The sequence below is a fragment of the Lepus europaeus genome, chromosome 7, assembly GCF_033115175.1.
Source record: "Lepus europaeus isolate LE1 chromosome 7, mLepTim1.pri, whole genome shotgun sequence".
NCBI classification, from domain to species: domain Eukaryota; kingdom Metazoa; phylum Chordata; class Mammalia; order Lagomorpha; family Leporidae; genus Lepus; species Lepus europaeus.
In genome coordinates, this window is record NC_084833.1 from 38,179,493 (window position 1) to 38,198,296 (window position 18,804).

The following is an 18,804-nucleotide window of genomic DNA, read 5'->3' on the forward strand; positions in this document are numbered from 1 at the left end:
TACAACTTGAGCCATCACCTGCTGCCTTTCAGGGTGCATATATGCAGGAAGCTGGAATCAGCAGAGCTGGGAATCCCGCGTGGACGCTCTAGTATGAAATGTGGGCATCCCAACCCGTGTGTTAAGTGCTAGGCCAAATATTTGCCACTGTTTATTGAATTCCTAACATTATATTAGATTTTGGGGATTGTGATAGATAAGATCTACCTAATCCCTGAGCCTGTTAGAGTTTACATTCTAGCAGAGATGACAAAATCTTTCCCTTAAAACGCAAGCCATGAGGGCATATGAGGAGGTAGCTAACCTTTGTAGGGGTTAGGAAGTGCTTCCAGGAGGAAGTGATTAAGCTGAGACTCTGGCTTGAGGCACTCAAATAAACAAAACATTATTTAATCATTATGGAAGCTAGAGAGTAAGGAATGGGCTGAAAACATGGGTGATTCCATGTGTAACCTTTCTTTCTTTAGAATACCAAGGACAAGGGGATACTATAGCTTTTAAACATCAAAGGACTTAGAAGGCTTGTATATACTGACACATTACTACAAAGTTAAAAAGGAAATTTCTAAAATCTTGGTTGTTTGTAAAGAACATCTGAAGTATTCCATGGGAAAATATACCTTGAGGTTCGGTGACAAAAATAGACCATCCATGGCCCCAGAGTCTGAAGTAATACAGATGAGATGAGGCTATTTATTTTAAAAATACATTGCTAGTGATGTCATTAGCAATTCAAAGCTTGGACATTCATGGATTTGCTTATTTTATCTATGGCCCAGGTGAACAACAATGTGTAGAGAAATTTACATTACACTAACAAATTATACTTGCATTATAAAAAAAAAATAGCAAATAATATTCATGTGTTTGTTGTGCCCATTGGTATCCTAAATTCATATGTTGGCTTGAGAAAAAAAAACACAAAATTTACCTACTGCTATTGATAATGGCAGTCTGCCTGAGAGAGAAAACTTTTCAGAAAAGGCAGTGGTATCTTGAATTTCCTCATAAAATAGAGAAAATACTTAATTATCTGTCATCTGGGAGAAAGCTGTGCCTTATGTGCAAGAGAAAAAGAAAGGAACACACTGCCCTTTCCTTTCCTAGAAACCACGGAAAGCCCCCTCCCTTCCCTTTCCATGGGCCCTTAGCTGATGGAACTGACGGGAGAACTTGAGAAAAGGAGGAAGCTTGCCCTTCCCCCGGTCTCATGCCCTGGGAATCACCTGAGGGTCAGAAAGAGATGGGAGCTGTCCTTGTTTGTCTCCATGTGGCAGCCCTGGGTGGAGTGGGAGTGGAATGTTTTCTTAGTTTGAATAAATTTACCCTAACAACCATCTAACCGCCCACCTGTCTACAACTCCCGTTTCCTCTGCCAAGGGCTTTTCTCCCTTGGTGTGGGCTGAGATGCAGAAGTCCGGCATCACTCATCTCCAAGGTAAAAAAGTCTGTCAGTGAAACAGCAATGCTTCCCAATTTTCTTCATCTTCTGGAGGTTAGACTAGATGATCTCGAAGGCCCCTTTCTACTCCATTATTTTGTGTGGTTCATTTTTGTATTTTTAATATAAAGATATTGTTCACCATTTATCTCTTGTAAGGGCAGTGGGGACATCATTTCCTTTTTTTTTTTTAATTTTTTTAAAAAAATTTTTTAAACTTTTATTTAATAAATATAAATTTCCAAAGTACAGCTTATGGATTGCAATGGCTTCCCCCCCCATAACTTCCCTCCCACCCACAACCCTCCCTTTTCGCTCTCCCTCTCCCCTTCCATTCACATCAAGATTCATTTTCAATTCTCTTTATATACAGAAGATCAGTTCAGTATATATTAAGTAAAGATTTCAACAGTTTGCCCTCACAGAGCAACACAAAGTGAAAAGTACTGTTAGACTACTAATTATAGCATTAAATCACAATGTACAGCACATTAAGGACAGAGATCCTACATGATGTTTTTTTAAGAATTGATTAATTTTTATGCAATTTCCAATTTAACACCAAGTTTTTTTTTCATTTTCAATTATCTTATATACAGAAGATCTATTCAGTATATACTAAGTAAAGATTTCATCAGTTTGCACCCACACAGAAACACAAGGTGTAAAAATACTGTTTCAGTACTAGTTATAGCATCACTTCACATTGGACAACACATTAAGGACAGATCCCACATGAGAAGTAAGTACACAGTGACTCCTGTTGTTGATTTAACAATTTGACACTCTTGTTTATGGCATCAGTAATCTCCCTAGGCTCTAGTCATGAGTTGCCGAGGCTATGGAAGCCTTTTGAGTTCGCCGACTTCAATCTTATTCCGATAGGGTCATAGTCAAAGTGGAAGTTCTCTCCTCCCTTCAGAGAAAGAAAGGTACCTCCTTCTTTGACATCATTTCCTTTCTAAAAGGTGAGCATGATCTAGTCAACAACTAACTTCAGGAAATGTTCTGGAATGCCCAGCTCAAGACAGCACTAAAGACTCACCTGAAGCCGCCGCCTGCAATGCTGGCATCCCATATGGGTGCTGATTCAAGTTCCGGCTGCTCCACTTCCCATCCAGCTCTCTGCTATGGCCTGGGAAAACAAGTCCTTGTGCCCCTGCACCTATTTGGGAGACCTGGAAGAAGCTCCTGGCTCCAGGCTTTGGATCGGTGCAGCTCCAGCTGTTGCAGCCAATTGGGAAGTGAACCAGAGGATGGAAGACCTCTCTCTTTCTCTGCCTCTCATTCTCTCTTTGTGTAACCCTGACTTTCAAATGTATAAATAAACAGATCTTTAAAAAAAAAAAAAAAAAAAAAGACTCACTTGAGGTTTTTTTTTTTTTTTTTTTAACAGGCAGAGTGGACAGTGAGAGAGAGAGACAGAGAGAAAGGTCTTCCTTTGCCGTTGGTTCACCCTCCAATGGCCGCCACTGCTGGCACTTTGAGGCTGGCGCACCGCACTGATCCGAAGCCAGGAGCCAGGTGCTTATCCTGGTCTCCCATGGGGTGCAGGGCCCAAGCACTTGGGCCATCCTCCACTACACTCCCTGGCCACAGCAGAGAGCTGGCCTGGAAGAGGGGCAACCGGGACAGAATCCGGCGCCCTGACTGGGACCAGAACCCGGTGTGCCAGCGCCACAGGTGGAGGATTAGCCTATTGAGCCGTGGCGCCGGCCTCACTTGAGTTTTAATACATGTTCTGTAGGAACTTACACAAGACTCTTATCCTTTCTAAGCCTGAAAAATGGGCTCTGAAAATGAGCTTATTAGGGGCTGGCACTATGGCATAGTAGGCTAAGCCTCCACCTGCAGCGCCGGCATCCCAAATGGGCTCCAGTTTGTGTCCCGGTTGCTCCTCTTTCAATCCAGCTCTCTTCTTATGGCCCAGGAAAGCAGTTGAAGATGGCCTAATTGCTTGGGTCCCTGTACCTGCGTGGGAGACCTGAAAGAAGCACCTGACTCCTGACTTCGGATTAGCCCAGCTTCGGCTGTGGCAGCCATTTGAGGAGTAAACTGGCCAGTGGAAGACCTTTCTTTCTGTCTCTCCCTCTCTCTGTCTGTAACTCTACTTCTCAAATAAATAAATAATTGGCTTAATAATACTTAGTTTGGGGGCTGGCACTATGGCTTAGTGGGTTAAGACACTGCCGCCTGAAGCACCAGCATCCCATATGAGTGCCAGTAGTAGTCTTGGCTGCTCTACTTCCAATCTGGCTCCCTGCTAATGCACCTGGTAAAGCAGTGGAAGAGGGCCCAAGTGCTTGGGCCCCTGCACTCACATAGAGAGACAAAGATGAAGCTCCTGGCTTTAGTTTGGTCCAGACCTGGCTGGGATGGAGTTCGAGGCTCCTGGCTTTGCCATTGGCCCAGCCTGGCACTGCAGATAGTGGCTTTCAAATAAATAAATTTTCGAAAAAGAAATGAGCACAGATAGACACAGTGAGAAGGTGGCTTGAAAAGAAGGGAGAGAAGAGGGGGCCGTGGAGAAAAATTAGAATGTTGTATTAACTAGATGGAAAAAGTCTTTGAAACAGATACACTAAATAACACTATGAAGGGAGAATACAAATCAAAAGGGAAGGTTTGACACTCTATGATAAAGGCTGAAGAATGCATTTAAAAATCAAAACTATTCTAAGGCAGACAGACTAGGAGGCTGCAGTATGAGTTGTAAAGGGAAGAAAATTTGCACTTCTGTTTTTATTTATTTGAAAGGCAGAGTTATGGAGAGAGAAGGAGAGACAAAGAGATCTCCCCAAATGGCCACAAAGGCTGGGACTGGACTGATCTGGAGCCGGGAGCTGGGAGCTTCTTCTGGGTCTCCAACATGGGTGCAGGAGTCCAAGCACTTGAGCTATCTTTCACTGCTTTCCCAGGTGTATGCAGGGAACTGGATCAGAAGTGGAGCAGGGAAGACTTGAAACAGTGCCCATATGGGATGTTAGCACTGCAGGCAGTGGCTTAACCCACTGTGCCACAGGGCCAGCCCTAGGATGCCTGTCTTTTAAGGACTGAGAGCCTTTAAAAAAATCAGTATTTATTTGAAAGGCAGTTAGAATGAGACAGAAAGAGAGGTCTTCCATCCACCATTTCACACGCCAAATGGTTGCAATAGCCAAGGCTAAGCCAGGTTGAAGCCAGGAGCCAGGAGTATCATCCTGGTCTCAAATATGGGTGCAGGAGCCCAAGCACTTGAGCCATCTTCTACTTCCAGGCCATTAGCAGGGAGTGGGATTGGAATTGGAGCAGCCAGGACTCCAGCCAGTGCTCATATGGGATGCTAGCATAGCAGTTGGCAGCTTAACCTGCTGTACCACAATACCAGCCCCATGGAGAGTCTTCAATGTAATCAATTGTTTGGATTTTTGCATAAATTCTCCATATGAATTCCATGAGGGGAATCCAGGCATATGTGATTTTCTCTGGCTAGGTTGTTTTCCTTAATTAGATTTGATGTTTTGTTCATAAAACTCATGTAAGTTGTCTTGGGCTGAAATTATGGAGAGTTGTTTCTCACATTTCCTAAGAATAAAATAGAAGAATTAATTTTTTAAAAAGCCTTATTATATAAGATTCTTTCCTCTGAGAAACTGACACAGGATTAGTCTTGTCAGAGATGACTTGGGTGCAAACTTGTGAGGGAAAACAGGGAGGGAGCCAGAAGGAGGCCAGGAAAGCCATCAGACCATGAGAGTGGTGGAATAGAGAGGAAAGGAGGATAAGTTGGGTAGGAAGAGTCTTAGATGGCAGTACAATTCTAAGAAAAATTCAACAAGGCTGATGATGAATTATTTTAAAAGATTTATTTATTTGAAAGTTAGAGACAGAGGGAGAGATCTTCCATCCAGTAGTCCACCACCCAGATGGTTACAATGGCCAGCACCAGGCCAGACCAAAAGCATGAAGCTTCATCCAGGTCTCCCACATGGATGGCAGAGGCCCAGACACCTGGGCTGCCCTCTGCAGCCTCTCCCAGGCCACTAGCAGGATCAGAAGTAGAGCATCCAGGACACAAACTTGTGCCCATATGGGATGCCAGTGTTACAGGCAGTGGCCCCAGTGACAATAAATTCTTTATCTAGAATTACCCATCAGAAGGCCCACTTCTTGCATTTATGGGCTTGCCTAGGAATCTTTGTTATTATCAGTCATTGACTAGAAGCACAGGGAGGAGGATCTCGCCTAGAACACGATGGTAGATTCAGAGCATGGCATCTGGGACCTGCAGATAGTTAAGTTTCTGACAGCAGATTGGGAAGCCCATTTCTATAGCTGTTACACTTACCTACACTTCCACAGTCTTATATAGTTGATACTTTCCTCAAGCGTTAATGTCACAAAGTTATTGAAAAGGAGCATGTAACACTGCATTGCTGTATGTCTTAAAAAGCACTTTTTATTTGCAGCCCAAGGCTATCTATGGTACAGACTGGACTTCAGTCTTGTTTTCCCAGGCTTTAGAGGCATACGGGGTGAGGGTAGAATGTGAGTGGCCCACCCTGGGAGCAGGCAATAAGGGTGTAATTTATCTGTAGAGAATTTATAAACAATAAAACCAACTAAAACATGTTCTGCTTTTTATTATCACCATGTGCTGGCAACTCTAAGTGATGTCTGATAAATATTCCCCCTAACCAAGGCAGACTGCTCCTGCCACCCTCCCACCCTCCACCACCACCATATACTACCGACAGGTCTCCTTTTTTTGTTTTTAATTTGCACCCATGGAAGTGGGCTAAAAATTCATTCTTTCTCTTTTTCTCTTCAGATTCCTGAGTTGCATGTATTTCAGAGCATCTTTGGAGATGCTAGATGTTAGAAGGCTCTAATGTACTGTATTATGTGGTTTCCAAAGGGTAAGAAATTGCTTTCTTAAAAAGTGGGTCAGGGAAGCCCTCTAGAGACCAGCACTGGATTTTGAAAGTTGGTAGATTTTGGCTTGGCAGACAAGAAGATGGTAGGCTTGCAAGCTGGAGGTAAAGAGGACAGAGGAAATGCAATATATATTTGAGAAGCTATGAATAGACAAAAACAACCAATGTCACGAGGGATGTGAGAAATTTTATGAGTACAAAAGTACACTGGAACCAGAATTTTGAGATTTTTGAATGCTAAAGAGTATATAGTTACTTAAACATGGTTAAGTAGTTTTGAGTAGGGAAGTGACCCAAAGAAAGCTGTAGTGGGTGCAACATGGAGCTGGTTAGAGGTTACTTCAGGGGAACCCCAGAAAGTCATCCTACATATCAGGATCAAGATCTGAACATAGGTAGCAGAGGGGAATTTGGAAAGAAACTGATCCAAGAGATAGGAAGGAAACTGGAATCTCAAACTCATATATGAGACTGAAATTGCCTTCCATCCCAACATCTGCTCATCTTGTCTTCTTATTCATTGATCTTAACTACATTCAGCAGATTCATTCAGTTGAGTGTCTGCCGCTGTCCAAGGGCTGGTTGATGGCTCAGCTTTCCCAGGTGTTCTCTGATAGAAACCTGCTTCTGTCCATCCATGATGCCTCTCCCACATTCTCACCTTTAGCCACTGACAGATTTCTATTGACTGACCTTATACACTAAGTTGCTGATTCCTCTGGTATTCCACACATCACAACCAACTGGGTGAAATTCCATACGCCAGCAGGACATCCCATATCAGTCAAACCACAAGACTCTTTTGAAGCCTTCCAAAATGTCTCCAGTGTATAAATTTGGTCATCAATGTATTAGGTATTTTTCTTTCTTTTTTTTTTAAAAAAAAGATTTTATTTATTTGAAAGGCAGTGTTACACAGAGAGAGGAGAGCAGAGAGAGAGAGAGAGAGAGAGAGAGAGAGAGAGATCTTCCATCCGCTGGTTCACTCCCCAGATGGTTGCAATGGCTGGAGATGTGTCGATCCGAAGCCAGGAGCCAGGAGCTTCTTCCGGGTCTCCCCCGTGGGTGCAGGGGCCCAAGGACTTGGGCCATCTCTTACTGCTTTCCCAGGCCATAGCAGAGAGCTAGATTGGAAGAGGAGCAGCCGAGACTCGAACCAGTGCCCATATGGGATGCCGGCACTGTAGGCCAGGGTGTTAACCTGCTGTGCCACAGTGCTGGTCCCATGGTATTTTTCAAATATGATTTCTCTCTCTATCCTTACTATCACTGAGCGCTTGTACTCATTCTCACTTGGATATGGCACCAGCTACCTATGTGATCACTAGACTTCTAATCTTATTTCCGTCCTTTTTATCCTCTGCACAACAACCTACTGACCTCCCAGAAATGCAAAACTGACGATGTCACTGCTCTGCTTCCGACTCCTCTGAGGCTCCCCCACACACAATGCTCCTTCTTAACACTTTTTCTCTCTCCTGTCTCCACAATATTCACTAGCATACACACATCCTTCAGAGGTTTGTGTACATGATGATTTTCAATGTTTGGGAGCATCCCCCCAGAGGAACAGTGTCAGGGTATTGGAGTAGGATTCGGTTGGTCTGTGAGGCTAGAAACATACTTTCTCTCCACCACCAACACACACACACCCTTTTTTTCCCTGGCCCCTTTCCCCTATTCTGATTTGTGGTTTCCTACTATGGGATTCAAACCCTAAGATGAAAGTCAGCACCAGTTTTTATGGAGTCTGTCTCCCTAATGTTTCATCTATCTGTATCTTGATATTTTTGCTTCATGTACTCCAGACTTCTGAAAGCGTCCAGTTCTCATCTTTTATGCCTTTGCTTGTTTCTCCTCTCTCACAATGCCTCCCCTTTTACCTTCTCCATTGCTTTCACTTGAACTAACTTGAAGTTTTGGAAGTAACCCATAAGGCTCAACTAAGGGGTTTCCTGTATAAAGCCTTCTCTGATTCACTATTCTAGCTGGATTGGGACCCTTCTTTCATTATCAAAGTCTCTGTGTATTTTTCTCATTATTCTTGATATGTGATACGATAATTAGCTATTTAATGGTTCTGTTTGCTGTTCTCTAGATTTAAAATTTTTATTATAATAGTTTTATTTTACTTGATATGAGGTTTTGAACCCAAGTAATTGAAAGTGTCTTTATGATTAACAGCAGCTACAATAAAATATCAGTATCAGGCCCTGGAAGATACTTTTAAATGGGACTTTATATTGGAGATTGTACAAAGTCCCATTTAAAAGTACACACACACACACACATATATATATGTAGTGAATTGTAAGAGGGGCTATCTGTGTAAAGGGAAGTATTTCAGCATGTTCTAGAAATATGAAATTATAGGCCTGCGCCGTGGCTCACTAGGCTAATCCTCTGCCTGCGGCGCCTGCACCCCGGGTTCTAGACCCGGTTGCTCCTCTTCCAGTCCAGCTCTCTGCTGTGGCCCAGGAAGGCAGTGGAGGATGGCCCAAGTGCTTGGACCCTGCACCTGCATGGGAGACCAGGAGGAAGCACCTGGCTCCTGGCTTCAGATCGGCGCAGCGCGCCGGCTACAGCACGCCGGCCGTGGCGGCCATTTCGGGGGTAAATCAACAAAAGGAAGACCTTTCTCTCTGTCTCTCTCTCTCACTGTCTAACTCTGCCTGTCAAAAAAAGAAAGAAAGAAATATGAAATTATAGTGCATGCTTAAGAATCTAATAGAGAAGATAGGTAGAAGCCTTAAGGGAAAGATATAGGAAGAAAAACACAAAGGACAAAAAGCTGATCATTAGGTAGCACCTGCCTTCAGGACACATAAAGAGATTAAGAGATGCCAGTTAAGAGGACAGAAGATTTGCAGAAGCACAACCAGTATAGTGTCATGAAAATTACAGCAAAGAATGCTGTAAGAGGTAGGGAGTTAGGCCAGTTCTCCTGGGGGCACTCAGACAGCGAGTGGTCCTGAAAAGTTCCTCTCAGCTGTGACTCCAGTTCTGGGGAGCAGCATCCACTGAGGAGAAATCCGAATTTCCAAGGAGTCAAACTGGATAAATTTAAGGAGACTCTAACCCCTTTAGCTATAACCTGAACCCAAGTGGTTCTTGGCCTTTTTAGAACTCAGAACCTTTTGATAATCTGATGAAATCTAATGATGCTATCTTCAGAAAAATGCACATAGGCACACACACACACACACACATACACACGTATTCAATTTTGCATACAATTTCTGCTGGCTCATTCTACCACCACTACCAAGCCACCCTCATTCAAGCCTCTACATGGACCCCACATGCACACACATGGTTCCACTGTCAGATACCAAAGCCTGCTTGAGTGGTAAGGACAGGTGACATACTTGAGGATTAAGAACTATTTCCTCTTGCTCAAATCGGAGCAGGTCTAAACCTGTGGAGGCCTTAGAAGAAATCCTGTATTTTGCTTTACCCTTCTAAGGAGCAATAGGCTGAATAGAGGTATTTGGTGCTTCCAAGACACACAGCCTGCCAACTGAACATTTCTTGAATTCCTGTCTATTGACTAATCAAGTCCCTAACCTGAGGCCTGCTAGTCCTTGTGCTTCTCCAAGCCTTGCCTTCTGAAAAGGCCTTGAGAATTTTAACAAGCACTATAACTTACCTCATTTCCACCTGTCTTGCTTTTGACTTCCACTTACTGTAAATGAGACATCCTCCTTTTTCCCCAAATTTCAGAGAGCAATGAAAACATTCTGGCTTGTAGAAATAGAAAAATGGCTTTTTAAATTTTTATGAGAAAAAGACAGAGTTACAGTCAACTTTTGTCATGCCCAGGCCAAAAAAAGAGTAGTGGGAAATTCAAAGCACTGGGAAAAAACAAGTAGTACTGTATTGATTATGATTTATATTATGAGGTTATTTTTGGACATATTTTCTGATTTCATTTACTTTGCATTGGCATAGAAATGTCTTGTATGGAGAGTAGAAATGGACTATGGCAAATGACTTGAGATTCAAAATGTTTGGTTGATCCAAATGTTATTAGTAATTGAGACTTGCTATCATTTCAAGAGAGAATTTAGAATTTTCAAGATTTCTTAAAGTGGAATATGAACTTTGAGAAAAAAGTAGTATATATGAAAGAGCTTCAGTCTAGTAATAACTATTGTGGTCAGTTGCATATTTGATTTTTAAAGGCCTATGAATCTGGATAATAATGCTGCCTCTGGGTGGGTGTTGTGGAACAGCAGGTTAAACCACCACTTGGGAAGCCTGTATCCCATTTTAGAGTGCTGGTTTGGGTACTGATTACTTTGCTGCTGATCCAACTTCCTGCTAATGCACATGGGAAGGCAACAGAAGGTGACACAAATACTTGGGTCCCTGCCATCCATGTAGTGGATGGAGTTCTGGGCTCTAGGTTTTGGCCTGGCCTAACCCCAGTAGTTGCAGGCATTTGGAAGTAAACTAGTGGATGGAAGACCTCTCTTACTCTCTGTCTTTCCTCTCCCCTCTGTCACTCTGCCTTTCAAATAAGTTAATAAATCTTTCTTTCATTAATGCTACCTCATTTCACAAGATTTTTAAGATGATGAGCTGCTCTGTATGGTGCTGTGGTGTTGGATTACTTAATTGCATTTTTCAAAACCCATAGACTTGCACACCACACTAGTGATTTTTATTGTATGCATATAAAAAATCATACATAAAATGCATAGAAATATCAACCAGGATTTCAGTGGAATCCAGGATGAAACGCAGGCTGTGACAAATAAATCTTAACTCTATTACAAATATAGGCTCTTTAAAGGATGTGGGAAAGAAAGGAGTGGTCATAAGTATCTATGGAAAACAGTGTTTTGTCCAGAGAGTGTAAGGATCTACAAGGAAAGACTAACAAACTATCACAGACTGGAGGAGACTAAGGAGACAACTCATCGCCATGTGGTATCCTGGATTGGATCCTGTAGTAGAAAAAGGCCATTAGTGGAAAACCTGGGTAGATCTGAATAGAGCCTGAAGTTGAAGTAATAGTGTTATGTCAATGTTAATTTCTTAGTTTTGATAAATGTATCATGGTTATATAAATGTTTATAAACAATTATATGTTAATGCATCGTGGTTGTAGGTAAGGGGAAGATGGATAAAAGATACATGGGAACTCTCAATCATGTTTTCAACTCCAGTAAATCTAAAATTATTTTAATATAAAAAGCTTAAAAATATGTTACATGCTAAATTCATACAAATTTGGAGGTTTTGTTTATTCTTGTAAATATTGAATATTTTGTTAGTCTTCTACTTTGACATGTTAACTTTCCTTTGGTAGGAAAGAGTGTTTAAGCATAGTCATAAATACCTGGAGTTTGTTTAAAGAGCTTTCCTTTACTTTTAAGTTTTAAACAGAGCTAAAGTTGAACTGAATAGATCAAGGCTAAAGTGAGTAAGGTTATGGATGTACATGGACGGCTGCATTTCATTCAGCGTAATACTTTTGCTGAGCAGTGAACTAGTGTTTGGACTGTTTCCAATAGAATGTTACCACAGAGAAAAGTACATCATTTCAGATTAAGTACATGAAAGGGAACTATAATTTCATGTTACTATTGAGGGAAAAAAAACCCTGTGTTTTCTATGTCATGGTATCTTCTATTTTAAAAATATGTAGATAGGGTAGGCTTTTAGCCTAGTGGTGAAACTGACAGATAGGACATCTGTGTCTCACGTCAGAGTGCCTGGGTTCATAACCTGCTCTGGCTCCTGAGTCCAACTTTTTTTTTTTTTTTAATTTTTTTGACAGGCAGAGTGGACAGTGAGAGAGAGACAGAGAGAAAGGTCTTCCTTTTGCTGTTGGTTCACCCTCCAATGGCTGCCGCGGTAGGCGCACTGCGGCCGGCGCACCGCGCTGATCTGATGGCAGGAGCCAGGTGCTTCTCCTGGTCTCCCATGGGGTGCAGGGCCCAAGCACTTGGGCCATCCTCCACTGCACTCCCGGGCCACAGCAGAGAGCTGGCCTGGAAGAGGGGCAACCGGGACAGGATCGGTGCCCCGACCGGGACTAGAACCCGGTGTGCCGGTGCCGCAAGGCGGAGGATTAGCCTAGTGAGCCGCGGCACTGGCTCTGAGTCCAACTTTTAGACCCTAGGAGAGAGTTGTGATGGTTCAGGTAGTTGGGTTCCTGGCTTTAGTTCCTCGGTCTCAGTTTTGGCCCAGCCTAGTCCTGGTCATTGCAGGCGTTTGGGGAATGAATCAGTGGGTGGGCGCTCTCTGTATGTCTTTTTCTCTCTGTTTCTCTCTGTCTCTCAAATAGATACATATATTTTTTTTAAAAAAAAAATATATCTGTAAATATGTGTGTATGTGTAGTCAAGCAAAATAAATTGGTGCTTTAATTCATCTCTAAGAATTTGAAACTGTGAAACAATATAGTGAACTTCCAAAATATTAAAATTATTCTGATATAAATTGAACTGACTATGCCAGAATTTTTAAAATTAGTAACCTATAAGATGAATTTAGCCCTAGAATATGTTTTTATTTGTCGACACAGTTTTAAATTTTTTGTTACTGGTGAGTTTTATTTTTTATTTTAAAAAATTATTTCTTTGACAGAGGGAAAAACAAAGGAGAATGGGAAGGAGGGAGGAAAGGAGGTAGAGAGATCCCTCCTGTCTGCTGGTTCACTCCTCATATGGCTGCAACAGCTGAGGCTGGGCCAGACCAAACTCAGAAACTTGGAATTCCATCCTGGTCTCTCCCAAAAGGCTGGCAGGGGCCCAAGTGCTTAGGCCGTCTTCCACTGCTTTCTCAAGCACATTGGCAGGGCAACTGGGACTCGAACAGGCACTCAGTGTGGAATGCCAGTGTTGCAAGTGTCAGCTTAACCTACTGAACCCCAACCCTGGACCCAAGTTAGTGGTGATTTCATAGATAGTGAACTGGCAGCACTTGGTGACACCTGGATAGTGGATGCCTCTATTAACAAGGTATAGTTTTTCTAATTTGCTGTGGTTTGTTGTTGTATATAGCTGTTTTTATACAGTTGAAATGAAATTCACATAACATAAAATTAACTGTTTCATAGTGAACATTTTAGTGCCATTGAGTACATTCACAAAATTGTGTAACCCCCAGCTTTACCTAGTTCTAGACTTTTCATCACCCCCAAATAAAACTCCACAACAATGAAACAATTACTCCCCATCCTGCCCTCCTTCCAGCCCCTGACAACCACCAGTCTGCTTCCTGTCTCCATGGATCAGGTGTTCTGCACGTTTCATAGACTTAGAATAATCATTTGTTCTTTCTTCTAGCAGAATGTCTTCAGGGTTCATGTTTGTTGTAGCATGTACCAGTCCTTCCTTCTTTCTTCACAGCTGAGTAACATTTCAATTCATGGATGTGCCACATTTCACTTGTCTTTTCATGGGTTGATGACATTTGGTTGTTTATACCTCTGACTATTGTGAATGGTGCTGCTCAGAACATTTGTGCACAAGGTTTTGTTTGAACAAATATCTAATTTAATATTTTCCAGGGATATTAGGATTGTTTCAGTCACAGTTCTTAACACTGTTGCCTTCCCCCTAGCTTGCTTTATGCTCTTCCTTAGTCATCCAGTCCCCATTAGCTTCTGTTTTTACATTTTTCTGGCCTATGTAATGGGGGTAGGTATATGCATTTACCTCAATTCCTGTTACTTTCAGTACAAAGCTTGAACTAATTAATAAAAACCTTCTTTACTTTTCTTTCATATGTACCTCTGTACTAGATTTGTTTTTTTTTTTCTCCCTCATTTGTGGTTATTCTCTGATAAATATTCATTTTGGATGAAGTTGTTTTTCTCTCTCGCTCTCTCTCTGACATTAAAAAATCGGACTGTTTGAGATCTAAAATAGTGGCTAGAGCTTTGCCTCTTTTATACTGAGAAGTAACTTTAAATATGCATCTGGGTTTAATTATAGTTGGTATCTCTGAACTCTGAAGCAAAATATGCATTGCCGAGCTGTCATGTGTTACTGGCAGCGCAAGAGTATAATCACTCAAATGTATAATCACGCCCCCGGCTTTTTTTAACCTGGCCTCAAGGTCGGCCTTACCTCCCTCTCCCTCCCCTGCACTCCTGCAAAGGCCTCTTTTTCATTCTTCACTGCCCCCTCTGATTTCTCCTCATTTTCCATGTAATCATTCACTCCTAGTAATATGACTCAACTTCTCTATGGTTATATCTTGCCTTCCTACCTAGATTATAAAGTTCTTCTGAACAGAATCTAGTTTTGTACTTATTTTCAAAATGTTTAGTGCGGAACAAATATAATAGGTATGCAATAAGTATTTGATTTAATGACTCTAAACCAAAAGGATTTCCCTTTACAGATTACCTAATTTCTTTGTTTTAAGAAGTTCAAAATTGCTCAGTTGAATTTTTAGTATAATGCTTATAATTAGGATTAAAGATAGCACCCTGAATAAACAAGTTTTATAGTTATGGCATCTAAATTCCTTTTCAGCTGTAGTCAAATGTATTGGAACAGGATGGGCATTTGATGCATCAGCTAAACCTCCAATTGAGACACCTGCATCAGATGTTAGAGTACCTGAGTTACAGTCCTGGGTCCACTCTGCATTCCATCTTCCTGCTTATGTGCACCCTGAGAGGCAGTGGGTGTGATGGCTGAGGTGGTTGGGTCCCTGCCACCCGCATGGAGACCAGGATGGAGTTCCTGGCTCCTGGTTTTGGCCTGTCCCACTGCTGGTGTTGTGGGCATTTGGGGAGAAATTAAAGAAAAGTAATTAAAGAAGAATGTACACTTAATTTTTAAAAGTGCACATTTCAAAAATGTACTAGTAAGGATGGGTGTTGAGCTGCAGTAGGGGCTTAGCCTACACACACACACAGTCTTGGAGTACTCCTTTGAGTCTGGGGTACTCAGGTTCCATTCCAGCTTCCTGTTAATATGCCTGGGAGGCATCAGCTGATGGCTCAACTACTTGAGTTCCTGTCATCTACATGAGAGGCCTAGAGGGAGTTCCTGACTCTTGGCTTTGACCTGGCACAGTCCCAGCTGTTGCAGCATCAGGGAAGTGAACCAGCAGATGGAAGATTTTTTTTTCTCTCTCTCTCTGTCACTTCACCTTTCAAATAAATAAACACATAAATAAATAGATCTTTCAAAAAAATTTGTAATGGTGATTCCAAAATCATGTGTTACAAACCACCTGCATCAAAATTGCCTAAGGTGTTGGTTCAAAATGGAGATACTTAGCCCCCTGACTATTGTGGATGTTCTGCTGGGAGTGCTGAAGCAGCAGATCTATTGGTTTCTCTCACTGTCTCTCAAATAAATAAATAATTTAGAAACTCTCCTGGAGTCTTCCCTACTCTAAATTTGGAGAATCACTGGCTTGTTTGAGAAGTCAATACCTTCATTTAGCATGATTCAAGTAGATTTGAATTTCAACGTAAGTTGGTGTGAGGGTAAAATAGACAACAAAATTGTATATTTAATGAATAATAATTTTAATATAATATTTGAAGAGGTTAATTTTTTTTGGCATGAGTCCACATACAGTTGTTGTTGATGTTGTATAGTTTTAATGGTATAGAATAGAAATCTTAGGGCTTTGGCAAATCTCAACTCACTTGAGAATTACTGAGGTGAAACAACACAACAAAAATCACTGGAAAACACCACGCATATGATTAACATGTAAGTCATTCCTAAGGGCATAATCAGATAATAAAATACTCCTTCTGGGAGCTGAAGATGTAGTTGAAAAATAATTATGGCATGACACCCCCCAAGATACAGTTAGTGTTTATTGGTATTTTTTAAAATACTGCATTGTTTATTGCTATTTTAAGGAAGTCCTGGATTGGGGTGAACAATTTCAAGGCATTGCAATCAAGTATTGTAGAATTTTATGTCCTAGGCATTAAATAAACAGAACATTAATAAGAAATCTTCACTAAACAAATGTGACATGTACATTGTTTGCTGGTTGCAAGTTAATTGTAGTGATACAAGTTTGTTATCCTGTGGATAATATAAGGGAATAAGTTGCAAGCAATTGAGTGAGACATCTTTGTTAGAGAAGCCAGCAATTAGAGAAGCCAGCAATATTCTTGTTATATGTTTATCCACATGCTCAAAGGTTTCCTCTCACCTTTTGACACTTTACATTTCTTGAATATATATATATATATATATATATATATATATATATATTAGGTAAGTCCTCATTGAGTTGTGGAACATTGGTGCTTTTCCTTTATTCTGCAAAGATGTTTGAAGTGTACTTTCATTGTGGGATTGTCTGTTTTGTTTTAATTTTTGATAATTTCACTTCAAAGACAGAGAAAAAGAAAGAAGTAGACATCTCCCACCTATTGGTTGTCAACAACAGCTAGGGCTGAGTCAGACTGAAACCAAGAGCTGGGAACTCTATCTGGGTCTCCCATGGGGATGGCAGGGACCCATCTACCTGAGCCAATACCTGCTGCTACCCAAGGTGAGGATTAACAAGAAATTGGAATCAGGAGCAGGACTGGGACTTGAAACCAGGCACTCTGATAATGGAATTAAGGATTCCGAGAGGCATCTTAACCACTAAACAAAACACCCACCCCTATGGGATTATATTTAATTCTTCCATGTAGTTTGATAATTCACCACGTGATTGGACAGAGGCAGAGCTTATTTCAACCTAGAGCTAAGAAAATGGAGCATTCATTTGTACAAACTAAATATGTACCAAGGGACCAGCGCTGTGCATAGCGGGTAAAGCTGTCACCTACAATGCTGGCATCCCATATGGGCACCGATTCAAGACCCGGCTGTTCCACTTTCCATCCAGCTTTCTGCTATGGCCTGGGAAAGCAGTGGATGATGGTCCAGGTCCTTGGGCCCCTGCGCCCATATGGGAAACCCGGAAGAAGCTCCTGGCTCCTGGCTTCGGATCAGCGCAGCTCCAGCCATTGCGGCTAATTGGGAAGTGAACCAGCGGATGGAAGACCTCTCTCTTGCTGCCTCTCTTTCTCTCTGTGTAACTCTGGCTTTCAAATAAATAAATCTTTAAAAACAAAAATATGTACCAAAGACCTAGGTTGAGTGCTTTTCTCACCATCTCATTTCACTCTCACCAGAAACAGCTTATATAGAAAGGAAAGGAAACTGAGGTTATAGAGGGCAGTTAGCTTCCTAAGATCGTCCACTGTCTATTTATTTTCAATTCATACATCGTGTGGCACTATCAGCAGACATTGGAGAAGATAGCTTCTCCACTCCGAAACAGAATTTTCCCTTTCACTTAATGGAATATATAATTGACAAAGACTGAAAGCTGGAAAAGGAAAATGTCTAGTCTGGCCAATGAAGTCTCAACTTCCAATAGCACTAAAAGCAGATATAGCTGAGAACAAGGTAAAGAAACTGGATGGCTTTTCCTGGTTCTTTGAGTCAGACCATGTGACCCCATTATTTGTTTCAATTTCCTATTCCAAGAACTTCATATGTACCCAAGATCAAATATGCATATCAAAATACATTCCAAAATAAAATAAATGACTTTTGGATGATCTAGGTCACTGGTCCCCTCCACTAATACGCATAATCTGATGATGCCATGTATGATAAGCAACCCTTTGATGAAAGGTTTGATGCTTCAGTCCTTAAAGGAGTTTGGAATTTTGCCAGTTTTGATTATTTTTGAAGACTGCTCTATTTAGTGCTCTGTCATTTGAAATTCCTAGCTATTTAGGAAAAGGAAGATGAAGTCATATTCAAAAAGAGAAAAAAATGGGTCCAACAGGAGTAACAACTTGAGTCAGATTGAACATCATAAAGTATTAACTGATTGTTGAAATAACAAGTTAGCAACATAAACTAGACTCCCACTGAAAACGAAGCAGTCACTCTGTTTTCCGGCCCCTCTTCATTCTTTTCTCATATATGCAACTTTTATAATGCACTTGTCAGGCCACTCATTAAATGCACATTTGTATTCTGACCATGAGGACTGTTTTGGCTTCCAAGTTGGTCAAGTTGAACTGCTTTGAAGCTGGTAATCTGCTGAATTGGCTGACTTCTTTCATGGTTTTCCAGAACAAACAGATCCCCTTTAAAAAATCCCCCATTTTGTTATTTCAGGTGGTTTGAGTCTGTTATTCTTACATAAAGATGTTAAGGTTCTTCCAAGAGAGGTTCAAAGCAAACTTAGAAATAAAATGTTAAGCGGATTAAAAGGACCTTTAGTATAATGATCATTTCACTGGATGAAAGATGAGGTTAAAATTGGTCATCACCTCACTATATAGCCAATCTTCCATTTTTTTTTTAAAAGCTTACATAGAAAGTCTAAAGGTAGCCCTAAATATTAGAAAGGAATGTCATCATTCGGACAGTCATCAGGATAATACTAACACTTACTAAATGCTTATTCTAACAACCCTGGGAGGTA

The 18,804-nt window shown here is 41.3% G+C and overlaps 1 protein-coding gene across 2 annotated transcripts in view; it reads left to right on the forward strand.

Moving 5' to 3' along the window:
- Positions 1-18,804, forward strand: part of CCDC34 (coiled-coil domain containing 34) — a 102,315-nt gene that overhangs the window by 47,091 nt on the left and 36,420 nt on the right. Inside the window, exon 6 of one of the 2 annotated variants that reach the window (XM_062196383.1) lies at positions 2,410-2,594. The exons of the other annotated variant lie outside the window; for it this stretch is intronic. Coding sequence (XP_062052367.1) covers positions 2,410-2,435 — 26 coding nt within the window. The 3' untranslated portion in view covers positions 2,436-2,594. Of the gene's footprint in view, positions 1-2,409; positions 2,595-18,804 lie in introns of those variants that run through there. 2 annotated transcript variants of the gene reach the window in all.